General features: G+C 38.0%; 1 protein-coding gene across 1 annotated transcript in view; it reads left to right on the forward strand.

Moving 5' to 3' along the window:
* Nucleotides 1-14769, forward strand: part of DAB1 (DAB adaptor protein 1) — a 168066-nt gene that overhangs the window by 38975 nt on the left and 114322 nt on the right. Inside the window, 1 exon segment of the mRNA XM_037404792.1 lies at nt 6168-6367. Coding sequence (XP_037260689.1) covers nt 6301-6367 — 67 coding nt within the window. The 5' untranslated portion in view covers nt 6168-6300.

A 14769-nucleotide genomic window follows, 5' to 3' on the forward strand; every position in this document is an offset into this window, starting at 1 on the left:
TGGTGCTCCCAGGTACGTACCTAGCTCAAAGAAGAGGTAGGTGTTAACAAAACCTGTGGAAGGTTGATACCTGATTAGTGGGAGTCAGACTTAAGACAAAGTGAAGGGACCATGGCAGCACTGGAATTACTCAGCACTAGCTGTGGTCAGCAATAGAGCAGAACAAGTGAGAGCAGTAAGTCCTGGGTTCTCAGTGCTAGGTGTTTTTTATTTCGTGGTTTTGGTTTTTGGTGGTGTTTTTTTAAAGAGGTTTTACTCTATTATTATATAAATCCTTTTAAAAGGATGAATTTCATGTTGAAAGCATTGAAGGAAAAAATGCAAATATTTTCCTATTGGTTTTAGTGATTGGCTCAAATCTCTCAGTTTTTCGTAAGAGCATTTGAATATCCTTCCTGAGAAAAATTATGAACCTACACAAAGTAGCTTTTCCTGAATGCAAAATGGCATGCTTTCAAATATTTTCAAAAATTCTGTTAAAACAACATCCATGTCCTCTGTTTTACCTTTGTTTCCAGAATGCTGTCCTATATAATACAAAATAGAAACTGTTATATTAAAATGAAATGTTAGTAATTTTCCATTAAAAATGTTGATGAAATCAATTAATTCCTTTGAAAGCCATCTTTTTAATCCAGTCAGCATTTTCTATGAGTAGAAAATTCACAGCACTTCTGGTGAATAATTGGTGAGGTGGAATGTAGTATTCACCGCTACATAGAGCGATTTCCAGGAGGAATTTTAGTAATTATTCCTGCTGTCATTGGAATACTAATAAACATCTTACTTTGGAAATATTTTATAGGTCAATTTTTTGGCAAGATGCTCTTCTAGTGGTAAATCAGCTTTAATGGTGCTATTTACACCATCTGAGGAACTGGGTAGCATGCCTGAAAGATACCCTAGAGATAGAATAATGAAGCATATTGTAAACCACAATAAATTCAATAAAATGTGTTATTTGCCTTAGTTACATGTAGGGTTTTTTTTTTTTAAAAGAGCTTATTTTCAGGAGGTAAAAGGAGTATTTTATAAATACAGTTAAACAAATAGCAACTATATACAAAGGGAAATCAGACATTATGGTTTGAGTACTAAGTTATCTGATGTTGGAAGAATTAAAAAGGGTTAATTGGGAAGTATTGCTCTGGTATCTCACTACATACATAGTACAGACAGCATAGTAAAGCACATAAATCTCCTCCCTTTACTGTAGTATATACAAAATCAGAGGAGGAGGTGAGTACCTGCTCATTTCAGAGCAAACCAACCCAGGTACGGAATGTGGAGGCAGCTGTGAGCCTTGGCAAGCTGTGTGACTTGGGGTGGTAGGAGGAGAAGGAGGGTGCTGGGTGTCAAAGGAGCCTGTGCAGTTTGCCAGGGGGGACAGAGGAGTTAAACAGGGCCCTTGGCTTTCCACACTTTGCTGAGGGAATGCGTTTCTGTGTAGGATCTCAGTTGGTGCGTGTGAACAGCAAGCTTCCTTTTCACCTTTCCAGGCTACAGAAATGCCAGTAAAGACATTGCAGGAAAAAGCAGTGATTGACATATGATGCTGTGAGAGAGTGTCATTTGACTTTGTCACTAGAAACAGTGTATTAGGCTGTTCCCTGGGCAAATGACAAAATCGGAGAAGAGGGATGGGGAGCATTCAACAGTCTAGCGGAGATTGTTTTCTTTTTGCAGGCTAGCTAGAAGTTCAGTGCATGAGTTGGCTTAGACTTTGCTGCTAAACACATTCTTGCAGAATTTGCTTTAATGAAGAATATACAGGGACAGCTTCCCCCTTCCTTTGCTTTTCCTCTTCATTTTCTCCTGTGTCAGCATGTTAAGCTCTCTCTTTCACCTCGTCTTCCTTGTTTTCTTGTTCTTACTTATAGGCCTTATTAACCAAAATATATCAGTGGGTTTTGGACCTGTCCCTTGGGTTTCAGTTTGGAATTAATGTAATGCTGTCTGTTACAGATTAATAATCTGATACCAAGTAGCTTCCCATGGATGTTTGCAAGACCTGACCGCTGGGGAAATGAGTGGATGAGTACAGAATAGTGTGAGCAGCTCCAAAGGATTTCATGGCTTCCTCTCTCTGGAGGGTATAAAGGGCACTAATGGCAAGGATGGGTTTTTCCGCCATCTGTTCGTGTCCGTCCCACTGAAGTTCCCTGTGTTAGGCTGTGTGGTCAGATGAGAAGTTGATGAGTAATGTTTTTCTCCCTGGATAGCAGTCTGTTGTGCTTAAACTGTTTTCACTTTTCCAGGACCACAGCACTTTTTAAATTCTTTTGTCACTTATATTTTGCCCTTTTAATATTTTTGAGCGTTAACACTTGCAAAATCGTGGGTGTCAGTGTTCCCTTACAGATTATTTTTATACTGGGTGCTTTGGAGGAAAGGAAATGAATGGCAAGGCTTCAGAGATATAAAAGCAGGAGCTAAGGATGGTAGCATGCATTTTGTTTTGCCAAACTAGAGTTTGGGAGGTACCATCCTCTTTGTCACATCCCGCTTTGGGGCTGTAGAGAACTTAAATACCTAGGGAATGCCAGGGCTTAGATACAAATCCTTTCTAAGACAGCTTTTCCTTTACATAAGCAGATAGAAACTGGTTTCAGGGGAGGGAACTTCTTGAGTTTTGAAGGCCTGAAGAAAATTAATAAATTCATGTATTTTAAAGCCAGAGGGGAAGTACCATGATTTGTCTGACCTCCTTCGTAACTCAGGCCAGGGGAAGTCGCCTAATAACCCCTTCATGAGCTTGCTCAAGCATGGTTGAAAAGACAAATGATTTGACAGAAATTGTTGCTTTACAGATGCGTAGGGGAGGCGGGCGGAGCACGTGACTAATTTCCCTGTGCATAAAAGGTCCAACCTGTCTTAATCCTAACTGCAAAGTGAATTTACAAAAATATTTCTTCACTAAGACTTTAGGTTTTGTGCCTGTAATACAGAATGCAGGATTAAGACTTCTCTTGGAATTAAAAGCCAGTTAATTCCAGAATGCGCTGATTGTGTTCCTGCTGTAGCCACTTAATAAGGGAACAGAGAATGTCAGTATTTTGTTAAAATGAAGAGCTCTGAATCCTCTTTAGGAAAAGCTGAGGCATGCACATAACATTGTAATAGCTGGAGCAGTAACAAGGCACACAAGAAGATTGTTGGAGTGGATACATGTGAGATGATGGATTTATTTTTTTTAAGTGCAGCTAATGAAATTTTGTCTTTAGAGCAGGGAGAGAAACGTGGCAGAACTGATCAAAGAAAATAGCATCTCACTGATAAAACACATGCTGCGGTACTTCCCACAGTTGGAAGACCATAGTATTTAACAACGGTGACCTAGATTGGAGGAGACAATAAAAGCTGTTGCGGTGAGGAGCAGATTGACTGCCATTCTCATCTGGGTAATAAATGGCTGAAATACGGACAGTATATGAAAGTTTACTAATGTAGCTTATGTAAAGACCTATGCTGTTGGAGGAATTGTCTCTGTAGCAAATTCAGTTTGAACTATTGCTTGCATCTGACAGATGTTTATGTGCTCCTTTAGAAAGATACCTATTACTTTATTCAAGGATCTATGAGCCTGCGAGAGTATGACCTGATTAGGTTTTAAAGTAAATCAATATGTGAACCTGTCCAAAAATAGACATGCATTTATTTTAAAAAATATTACTCAGTGGGATAGCCTCGAGGGGATATAGCTTTTCTGGAGAGTTTGAAATGAGATAGCAGTCATATGTTGTTATTTTAAAATATTCAGTGCCGTTCAGATGCTACTATTTCAGCTATCCTGTTGAAAGTAGCTGACAACAGGAGATGACATGCTTGATGCTTTGTACCCACAACAGTCTTCTAAGACATTAAAACTTGCTTGACTCTTGACCCTGGGGATATTTTCTATTTCTTTTTTGAGATGTGGGGTTTTTTTCTTTGTTTGTTTGTTTTTGTTTTTGTGTGTGTGTGTGTAGGGGGTTAGTGTGTTTTTTTTTAAAAAAAATAAAATAAATGGAACTTATTTATAAATATTTTCCTAATGAAGTGGTGTGTGTTAGTGCTTCTTATAATGCAGTTAACCTTTAGGTAAATACAAATCCAAATTCTACAAAAATAAACCGTCAATCCAGGTGTGACTTGAGAGATGCTTTAAGTAAGTGCCATTGAGCTATAAAGACTGATGCATCCCTACTGGGCTGTAAAACTAAATATTATTAAATTGGGTTGTGTGCAGGGGGAGGGGAAGGCGATGGGGGTTGTGAGGGACATCTGTTCTCTGCAGCGCCTTTCTCCCTGTTTGCTGAGGGGATTTCAAGCGTAAGTGAAGAGCGATCCCATCGAAGGCAGGGTGCGGTGGTTCCCTCGCCATGCAGTGAATGCATCGATCTGTGCCGGGGCCCAGTGGTTGCTGCATGTGGTATCCCACCGTGACTGTCTGGGGGAGAGACATCTCCCTGGCCGTGGATCTGGCCAGAGTGCTTCAGATCCTGAACAACTGTTAGTTTGGGGTCTGTTACCTTATTCTTTTTCTTTCTGTGATCAACCTGCATTTGCTCTGTCCTTTTCTACTGTTTTAATCAAAATGCTTTTAGTCTGTTCAGGTGGTCCAAGGTGTATTTAGTAAGCACTACAACTTTGATTTGAAAGTTCCTTTATTTTTCCTCCTTTTTGCTATGTTACACTTACTCAGACTCCATAGAGGAGGAACAGGGAATTCTGTATTTTGAAATCAGTTCAGTAGATTTTGAAAAGCTATCTTTGAATATTCTATAATACGCATACAGATTTGAAGAGCTTATTAAAGAAAGCCCCTGACACACTTCAGCAATATTAAATCACTTCAGACAGTGCATGGCAGTGTAGTGTTACTGAAGCATTTTAGAATGTTAAAAGAGCCTGGATTTGAAAGTACCAGCGGCTTCACAGCCCTGACTGTGAAAAGTGATTTAAACTGTCAAAATTACGTCAGTGTTTGCACTGTATTACTTTCTTAAATGACAGAGAAGGAATGTTAGTAAATAACTATAACTGTAGTTAATCTCTGGCCAGCTAACCAGCTGATATGCTGGGTTAATTTCTTTATTAAATGCTTTTTTAATAACTGGGCAGCTGTTCAGACAGACCAGATGGACTTCAACGTAATTGTGCTAATAATGAGAACTTTTCCACAAAAAGGAAGGGCAATAAGAAGATGCATTTAGTAAGGCAACATCATGACAAATGGCTTCAGGACAGCATGGTCATCTGCCCTCAACAGACTGGCTGAAGTAGGTGGCTCATCCTTCAGAGCAGGAGGGACCAGCAGTAAGAAATGGAGGTAGTGGTTTATTCTTTGTATGTTCTTTGCCTGTAGATCCCCGGTCCTACCTGTAGCCTCACAGCCTGCCTCCCTCATACTGCTCCAGCACGTTTCTGCACTCGCTGCTGTGGCTTCACAGCTGGTGCATTTGCGTATCTCCCCAACAAATATGTATGTAAATCTATAGCTTGCTCCCTAAATGTTATCTTTTTGCCCCATATCCTGTTTTTATTTTGTAGGTTTAATTAACTGTATTTTCAAAGTTCTTTGCAAGAAAAAATACTAGATGGATGTTAAGAACTACAGCTTTGTTTACATGGAGGTAGATTCTTTTATACAGGAAACATTTGCATAAGCAAGAGGAGTGGCAAAGTATGATGTTCTCAGTGTGAGTAATGAATACATTTTTCATTTGTCTTTGTTCTAGCAGGAGAACAAAAGCATCATAAGAGCATTTGAGGAGTAAAAATCTGAACTGACTATCTGGCAATATGTTTTTGCCTTGGAATTGTTGCATTTAGGAATTGAGTCCTTTCAGAATTTTTTTGCTTTTGGTAACATTTCCAACTACTTTCTGGATCACAGTCTTTGTCCTCCAGCTGCTGGTCTGGAAGTACAGGTCTTCTGTATACCTTGTGTGGTGGTGTCTTTAGTCTGTGGAGACGTCTCAGATAGGCCAAAACATCTCAGACAGGACTAGATGACTGTATTTAATCATCTGAAATTGTGATCAATTGACTCTGTAGATGGAGAACTTCATAGTTTTCTTCCTCAGTAAGCTTGCAGTGGTTTTCTGCTTTTTTTCTTTTTTCTTTATTTTTAGATGTTTTAAACTCAGAGAATGACCATTAATTTTTGTTTCCTCCTTTAACAGCACTCCAAAGGAGTGAATGAGATGAACTGTTTGGGTTACAGTATCTGAAAGGCTGAATTATTCTCTTGGAGAGACGTTCTAAATGAGCCTGACCGAGATCCTGGATCTGTGTGAAGAGGACTAAGGATATAGGATGTCAACTGAGACAGAACTTCAAGTGGCTGTTAAAACCAGCACAAAGAAAGACTCCAAAAAGAAAGGTAGTGACTCATTTCTCTTTATTTGTATGTGTTTTGTACTTTAATCAGCTCCTACATCAACCACCTTTTATGCATCTGTGATTCTTCTGTTATCTGTGTGCTCAGTGAAAGTCAAATTTGTTAAGCCCAGTGGAAGTCTGGTTTGGGAATGTGGGATTTGGTTCTCTAACATTAAAAATACATCTTACTGAAATGTATTAAAATGTAAGAAAGAACTTATGTATTACAGTTCATTAATTTTTACTCTGCATGTATATTTCAATTTTCACAAATGGAAATGGATTTTTTTAAATTACTCTTAGCAAAAGGTAAGGATTTTTTCTCTGTCAATATGTGAATTTTCTTCTAAAGGCTTTGTTACTACTTTGTTTTGAACTAACCAGAGCTTAAATGCACTTCCCGTTACTGGAGTTTGAATCTTACAGACACTTTATGAAGTTACAGAGACCTTAGTAGCAATCTATAGAGAGATTAATGGTAATCTGGTAAAGGAAATAGAAACGAGGAGGAGAAAAACTCAAAATTAAAATGCATGGTTGGATAAGTTCATGTTTGTATTTATAGTTTTGTATCAGATTGTAGGGCAGTTCCTTGGGCTGATGAGCGTGAGAAATTGGACGATATGAATCTAGTGTTTATGAATAGGAGTACTGAAAGATTTTCAGTAAGGTTTTTTTATCCTTACATTTTTATTAGTATTTTTATTGCTTGTGGTTTTAAGTACTGATGAATTTGGAGGCCAAGGCCTTGAATTCTAGTGGGAATTCTTGTTCTGCGTAGCCGTCTTTGATTAATTTTTTTATTATTATTTTTAAAAACCTATACAGATAATGAAATTGAGGTTGAAAACAGATTTAATACAAATTGTTCAAATAAAAAAGTAAAACAAACAAAAAAATCATACTTAGTAGTTTTAATACTTGAGGCAGCAAGATTTGGACTTTCACATGAGCTTTTCAGTTTGTCATTCTGTTTCTTTTTCTGGGTGTGTAATTTAGCCATTTCTGAGGAATCTTTAAATTTAAGAAATTCTCATCTTTGCTCATACGTGTCTTTGTTGCTGATTTTACTCATCTTAGACGTCTTGTTAAATTTCTGGGCAGCTATACCTTTTATTGCGGCAATTCTACCAAACCCATAATTAAGGCCTTGTGTTTGTTATAGCTTTTTTTATCAGACGTCTTTGTATTAGTGTTTTTAAAAAGAGACACAGCGATTAAAAAAAAATAAGTGTTTGTTTGGGAAGATGGTTTAGAACGCTTATTACTGTTGTAGGCCTAAACTCACAAGGGAAAAATGACTAAGATTAAAAAGCTGTAGTTTAGAAAGGGAAAAATAGGGGAACTTTGATTTAAATGAGAATGTGAGAATCTGAGAGATGTGTTCAAAGTAAGTAAAGAAAGTAAAGATGCTTTGGTTGTATGATCATTCAGTATTTTTGGGCAGGCAGGAAATTAAAAAATGTCAGTCCTTTGCATTATGGATAACATCTTTTTGATTTGTGTCTCCTATGTTGTTTCTTCTGCTGGAGGGTGCAACTTTTGAAAACAGCAAACAACTGTTGTAGGAACTTGATGTTTATGTTAATAAAATATTCAGCATCCATCTCTAAAAACATTTTCATAAATCACAATAACTGAATGCTTCTCTGCAACAAGTCTGATTCTATCCCCCGAATGGGAATTCTGAGAATTACCTTTGCTGCTGAGAAGAAGTATAAAATACGTTCTGTGGCAGCGGTCAGAGCTCCCTGCAGCATGTACAAGTATCTGAAGAACTGGAAGGGACACTGTATGGCAGTAGCACATCCCCAGAATTAATCTTGTGTATTGCATGTGCAAGTCTGAGTGCATTTGATCACATCTAGCCATCCGAAGGCTTTGTGGTACAGTGAATGCTTTATACAGACAAGGTATACAATTCAGGCAGTGTTGTCTGTTCAAATCCCACATAATGAAAGTCAATAGGAACTTGGTGTGATCATTTACTTGTAATTGAATTGTATGTATTTGCGTATATTTCAACAAATGAGCCTTGCTCTGTATAGTGTGAATGATGGACATGTGAAAAACGGAATTTTTTTCTTCTTTTTTCCCTGGGTTCATTAACCATGAGCAGTGACAGGTAACAAGTACTAACATGAAGTTTCTAATGTTACTAATCAATGAGGTTGATTATGCAATGGCACTGAGTATTCCCAAGAAATTAGTCTGCTTTATAAACACAAATTTCAGCTCTAGTGTATTTCCAGTGAAGCAGAGTTTGTTGTACTTCTGCAAGAGCCATGCAACCATTTCCATCCAGAGCAGGGAGGGGCCTCTCCTGCTGTGCTATCTACTGTTCTGGTACTTCTGCCATCTGCAGCTCGCAGCGCTGTGCTGAGAAAGAGCAGTAAACTTGAGCTTAACTTCCTAACAGAATGTCGGCCCCATAGATGTATCCCATGCTGCAGGTCTGGGCTGACTGAAAGGGGATGAGGATTATTACAGAGTTGCAGGATGGGGCAGGGTTCTTTCGTGATCTCAGCATCTCTTCTGCGTAGTTTCGGCAGTATCTTTAGCTCTACATCTGTATAAAGCTCTACATCTGTCAGGTAGTGTTTCTTTTTTAAAGTGCTGAAATAACATAAAGCTTGATTCCTAAGATTTGCCAGGTATATGAATATAAAACATGGTAAGATGACAGATAAATGCAAGCTACTCTTCTTATTGGAGTACAGTGACCAAAAAGAAAGTGATGGTTATTCAGATGATGCGACTTGTACGTTTGTGGTCTAGTGTCTGCCTTGAATTACAGGCCCTGTAACATCATTAGTTAAGCAAACAATTTAATAACCTGGACAGGTTAGAGGAAAGGTCCAGGAGTTGTCTCATAATACTCAGTGAGTGTGCATGCAAAGTCCTGCTGCTGGGGTGAGCTAACTCCCTGCAGCTGGGTGGGATGTGTGTTTGAAGTTCGTTTATGGTTTCTTATGACTGCTTTTAGACTCCGTTGCATAGATTGCTGATTTTTGGGTGACGGGGAAATAGTTTGATTTCTGCTGCAGATGGGGCTAGTGACATTAATGCTCCTGCAGAGTTACAAATTTTACTGAGTATTTCTTTTTTGTGTTGGGAACACCTATCTCTTTTTGTAGTTGTATGCAGATCATTCTCTTACAAGAGGTTATGAAAACATTTCTCATTAGGCACATTGTACAGCCATAAACTTTCTAGTCATAGTCAACTCTTTGGTCTCTTTCCATTGTCACCTGAGCTGGTTTGTAAGACAGTGTTCTGTTCTAACACTAAAGGATTATTGCTACAGTTAGGACAAGAACTTGCATACAAAATCCTCTTAGAAGCTGCTGTTTAAGTAGAATCACAGCTGTGAAACTCTAATGTACTGTAGGGAACCTCAATATTAGCATGATAATAACAAATTGCAATTGTGTATGTTAACATTATCACCCTGGGTAATCTTACAAATAGGCTATTAAAAAACCAGGTACTAATTTTGCCTTTTATTCAGTCAATATCTGATGGATCTGCAATTTGATGGGCCCTAGAAATGCCACCTGGTCATACCCCAGCAGAGTGTGGGAGTTTAACTGACTTGAAGGCACAGGAAAACAGTGGTGAGCCAAGCACCTCCCTTCCTCTCTAGACTGTCACTTTTTGCTCCATGTACTGTGAAGATGCTTACAGCCCTCCTGTCTACCATTTATTCCATCTTAGGAACTTGCAGCACACTAGATGCTATTAGAGGAGATTATATTTCTGCCATCCCTCACCTCCAGCCCTAATCTTCATGCCAGTCTTGGCTGATAACTACTATTAACTGTGTTGTAATTACCTTTTTTGAGAACTTCCTCGCATTTTAAAAGACGTCCTGAAGAGGTTTTGTGTTGCTCTGTTAAAGGAAATCATGCAACATTCTCAGGAGATTTAGAAAGCTCTATTTGAGGACTTTTTTGGTGAGTTTGCCAAAAACCTTCTGTAAGAAACTTCATTAAGAAGCGTTTAGAGAATTAATGATTCAAATAATGATCTTAAAGGCTGATTTTATTTCATTTGTTTATGTCATGTTGTTCATTGAGGGCTGAATAAAAATTACATGTTTGTACCATTCAGGATGGAAAAACAGGTTTTTTTATTAGCCAAGGTTGTTAGAAACATACACCATGTTTGTCATGCAGTACATTGGGGGGGAGCCATTTTCTAAGTGTGTATGGATTATTGAATCAAATTGAAAACATTAACTTGAGCCTATCAGAATTAAAATTGATTTAGAAACCTTTTTTGGGGAAATGTGTTGCATTGATGTTGAATCCACACTGATAACTGCCTTGAAAAATCCCTTCCTGCAAAATTAACTTAAACAGGAAAACTGAAATGGGAGGTTAATAAAGGAGCGAGCCAGGCTACCAAATTTGCATGCAGATCTGCATCTGCTTGGGGGAAGGCAAGGAGACTTTTCTAGGGATTTAGTCTCTTCCTCTTGCACTTAATTCTGTAATTATGCTATTTGAAGCTTAGGATATTTTTACAAAATCATCTCTCATTATATCCCCTATAATAAGACTTTTGAGTCAATTTTCAAAATGACAGGGACTTTTAAAAATGGAAGCAAGATACAAAGAGGAGCTCAGGTTTGTTGGCAATCAGCATAACGATCTTTGGTGCTAAGGATCCCCATGGGTGAAATTCCCTTATTTAATAGGCTTCCACTGCAGTGCTTGGGAAGCACGTGGCATCTGGAAACAGATTTCACAGTGGGCCGGCCACCAAGCCAGGGACTGCCATAACTAACCAGCAGGAAGGTGAAATTTAGAGAAGGTGTGATGTGCTATTTCTTTACCATAGATGTCTTGTAGCCATAACATAATTCAATAATATTTTGACTGAATCAGTATACAAGTTCTGAAGCTGTGCGTGGGGAGGGAAGATGGGAGTGGTCTCTGCTGAGGGGGGCTTAGTGCCAGGCAAGGCGTTACTGTGGTGTGCCAGCAGAGCGGACAGCGGTGTGTGGCAGTGCTTTCATGCTGATGGAAGATCAGAGTTTGATCCTCTTGGGATCAGGATGGCAAAAAAACTTAAATGCCCCATTTGACTACTAATTAAAAGTAATGCAGTGGCTTCGGAACCATTCACATCTGTAGGATTTGGCCTCTGGCAGAGTCATGTCTCTTTCCTGGGTCTTTTAAACTCTAATGAGAGACTGGAGTCTGTCTAACTATCTAAAGGAAAACCGTTGCGTCCCCATGAGCAAAACTCTAGTCATACTAAGATCAAACAGGAGGTGCCTAGTTAGTTTAAAAGCCTTTGGGGATAAGCAGCCTTTAAATAAGGTTCTGTTTTGTCATTTTCAGTTTTCATCATAGGTACCTCATGCTACTGAAGTCCTGTTTTGGGTTTCTTAGACCTTATTTGAATCTAATCTTTGGGCTAGTAATTGCTAAATTTGAGAGTGGGATGGAGGTTTCTGGTTTATGTGACATTTACGCTTTTGCTGATACATAGAAATCTCGATGCAGTTTTACAGGTTCGTTTCCACATTGGATCTTCAGTTTAGTAAGTGCTATGAACAATGATGGTGGGATGTTTTTACTTAACTTTTTTTTGTTAACATTATGATCAGCTAACAACAATTAAAGCGTCATCACTGTAATGAGGCATTTCAAGTTGTCGATTGGTATAGGTTCATTTATTTTTCTGTTTACATAGCTAAGATTAATGGAATCCAGCAAAATTCAAATTTGATCTAAAGAGTAATGAAAGAGGGGCACAGTCAGGAACTTATTGTCAGGGAGAGGATTTGCTTTGTTTCCATGCAGCAGTTATGAGTTTTTCAATAATTTATAGATCAAGTAACAATAACATTAATTGATGCACTAATTGTGTCCACATGCCTGCCTTTAACAAATCTCTTTTGTGAAATGGTTGCTAACAACATTAATTGCACATCTTTTGAGTCTTGATGTAAGTTATGAATTCATTCTCAAGTTGAAAGAGGGTGGGAAAATCATTAATTTTGACGTTGTGTAGCTATAATTAACAAGAGTTATCCAATAACCTATCATAAATTAGAGAGCTCATGAATTCTGTTTTAAATCCCACATTCAACCAAAGGGGGTCTGTGGTTGTGTTAATTGAAGCATTCTTCGGGGGTAATGGATGTTGCGTCTTGTTGCAGTTAAAATATTTACTGTTGTTTTTAATTGAGAGACAGGTCTGCCTAAGTTAAGGTTGGAGCTCTTGCTACTTTGCTGCTCCTCAGTAGAGGAATCAATAATCTGTTGAGTGTGAAGAATAACATTTCCTGAGAGCTTCTGTTATGTTATCATTTCTCAATATTTTAACAGTCGTCAAAGCATTTCAGTGGAAACTGGTAATTAGGAGCTTAATGCAATGCATGTTCCACGGAGGATTAGACTCATGTAACAGTCATTAAATACAGGTGGGTGTTGCTGGGCTCCAAGTCTGGCTGTACATTAGGAAATCTGTTGGTTGCTGGGGGTGAGGATCACCTATGCATCCACTTCAGCCTGTGCTGTCCATTGTTTCTGGCTTCATCCGCTTACACTGCTAAACTACGTCTGAGATTTGACTGAAATACAGAGAAAGTGAGGGGATGGGGCTGGTAAGGAAGTAGAACTGCCGAACAGCCAAATAAATTAATTTTCAGGGGAGCCTTTTCTCCACATGCAGTCATTGAAAAGACTCCCAGCAAAATTAGGATCTTTTTAAATAAAGAGTTTTGTTCAGAGAGTTCAGGGAAGAAAGTTCTGTCACGTAATGAATGTAACTGAGCAGGAGTGACCTAATTCATCCAGATTAGTAGCTAAATTGCCTCTAGAGGTTTGGATTAGTGGAAGTTTCCTAATACGGCTCACATAGAAATATTCTATAGGGACAAGTATGTTGATGATGACAATGTTTTTATATCATTCTTCATCTAAAGATATTTGCCTGCCTAATACATATTAATGAATGACATTTCTGTCAGCATGTTGTTACATGCATTTGAACATTTCTACTTTTCTGAAACATTTTGTCTTTTCCATTGACATGGGAAATACTGCAAGTAAGAATAAAATACATCAGTCTTACATCTAACCTATACTTTACAGTGAGTATCAGCTGCATTGATAAATGCTCCCATTTTGCTGAAGGGAAATCAAAGACAAATAAAACTGGAATGTTAGTTTGATCCCAGCGATCTTCGAAGCATTAAATTGCTCACCAATTTTCCCTGAAATTAACAGGTAACACTTAGCATTAATGTCCACGTTATTGCAGTGTATACTTTGTCATATTACTAGGGAAAATTCCTCAAAAGTTACATAATTTTATATAATTTCTGGAAAGTAATGAGCTTTCATGGCCTATGTACGTATGGGGGAAATGTAAATTGTTTTCAAAGGTGGTTAGATCTTTGCATCGAAAGCCAGTGCTGATCTCTCAATTAAAGATTATGCCACAAATCAGGGCAGAGCTTGATATGTAATCTGAGGGTCCTGCTTCTTATTTTGTGCTCTAACTAGTATGTCTGTCTCTGTCAGTAATGGTATCATAGTAATTTCATTAGTCAGCTTGTGAAGAAAAAAGTGTGGAGCAACGTACAAGTTAGAGGAAACATGCATGTTTTTGTTTGTGTTTTTAAGCAACCAGAAACAGAAGTGTATAGCTAAATATCTCAGTAAATTGGTCACAAAAAATTTAGTTGAAAAATAAGTGTGTCCTTAATCTTCAACATCATAGACCTTCTGAATACTGATCACTTACTGTTAAGAAAAGTGTGGCTGCAAAATTGGTAGCCTTTTGGAATATACTGCGGGTGAATTTGTAAGCCCTTCATTCATAACTTATGACATATTCCTCTTCAAGAGTTCAAAGAAATATATAGTGAATTTGACCAAGTAATAGGCTTAAACTCCCTCTGATAAATATGTCAGGCCCAGACATTCACTGTGCTCCTCAGGAGTGAAGAGAAGATGTGGCTGTGAGCCTTGCAGATGATTCGCTCTAACTAAAGAATCAATATTGACATTATTTGACATCCAGAATAAAGGTAATATAATATGTAATGTACTTGGGATATCCAACGGCACAGTGACTGAGTGTGTTTAAGTATAACATTCCTCTTGAAAATTAATTCCTCTTAGAGATAAATGTGTCCTCAGAAATAATTACATATTGTTTGTATTATTTTTAAGTAAACTTTGTTATATGTAATAGCTAGTGTAATGTAAAGACAGGAAAAAATGCATTTTTCTGCTTTTACAGTTGGTTGGTTTTGCAGATGAGGCAATATATTTGGTTTAACAAAATGTGTTTGTTTTCATACAAAAGATCCACACAAAGGGCTAAATAAAAAGCAAAATTTTTTTTCAGTTTTTTAAATGAGGCCAATTCATAGTG

Source organism: Falco rusticolus, chromosome 11 (assembly GCF_015220075.1).
Source record: "Falco rusticolus isolate bFalRus1 chromosome 11, bFalRus1.pri, whole genome shotgun sequence".
In the NCBI taxonomy this organism is placed as follows: Eukaryota; Metazoa; Chordata; class Aves; order Falconiformes; family Falconidae; genus Falco; species Falco rusticolus.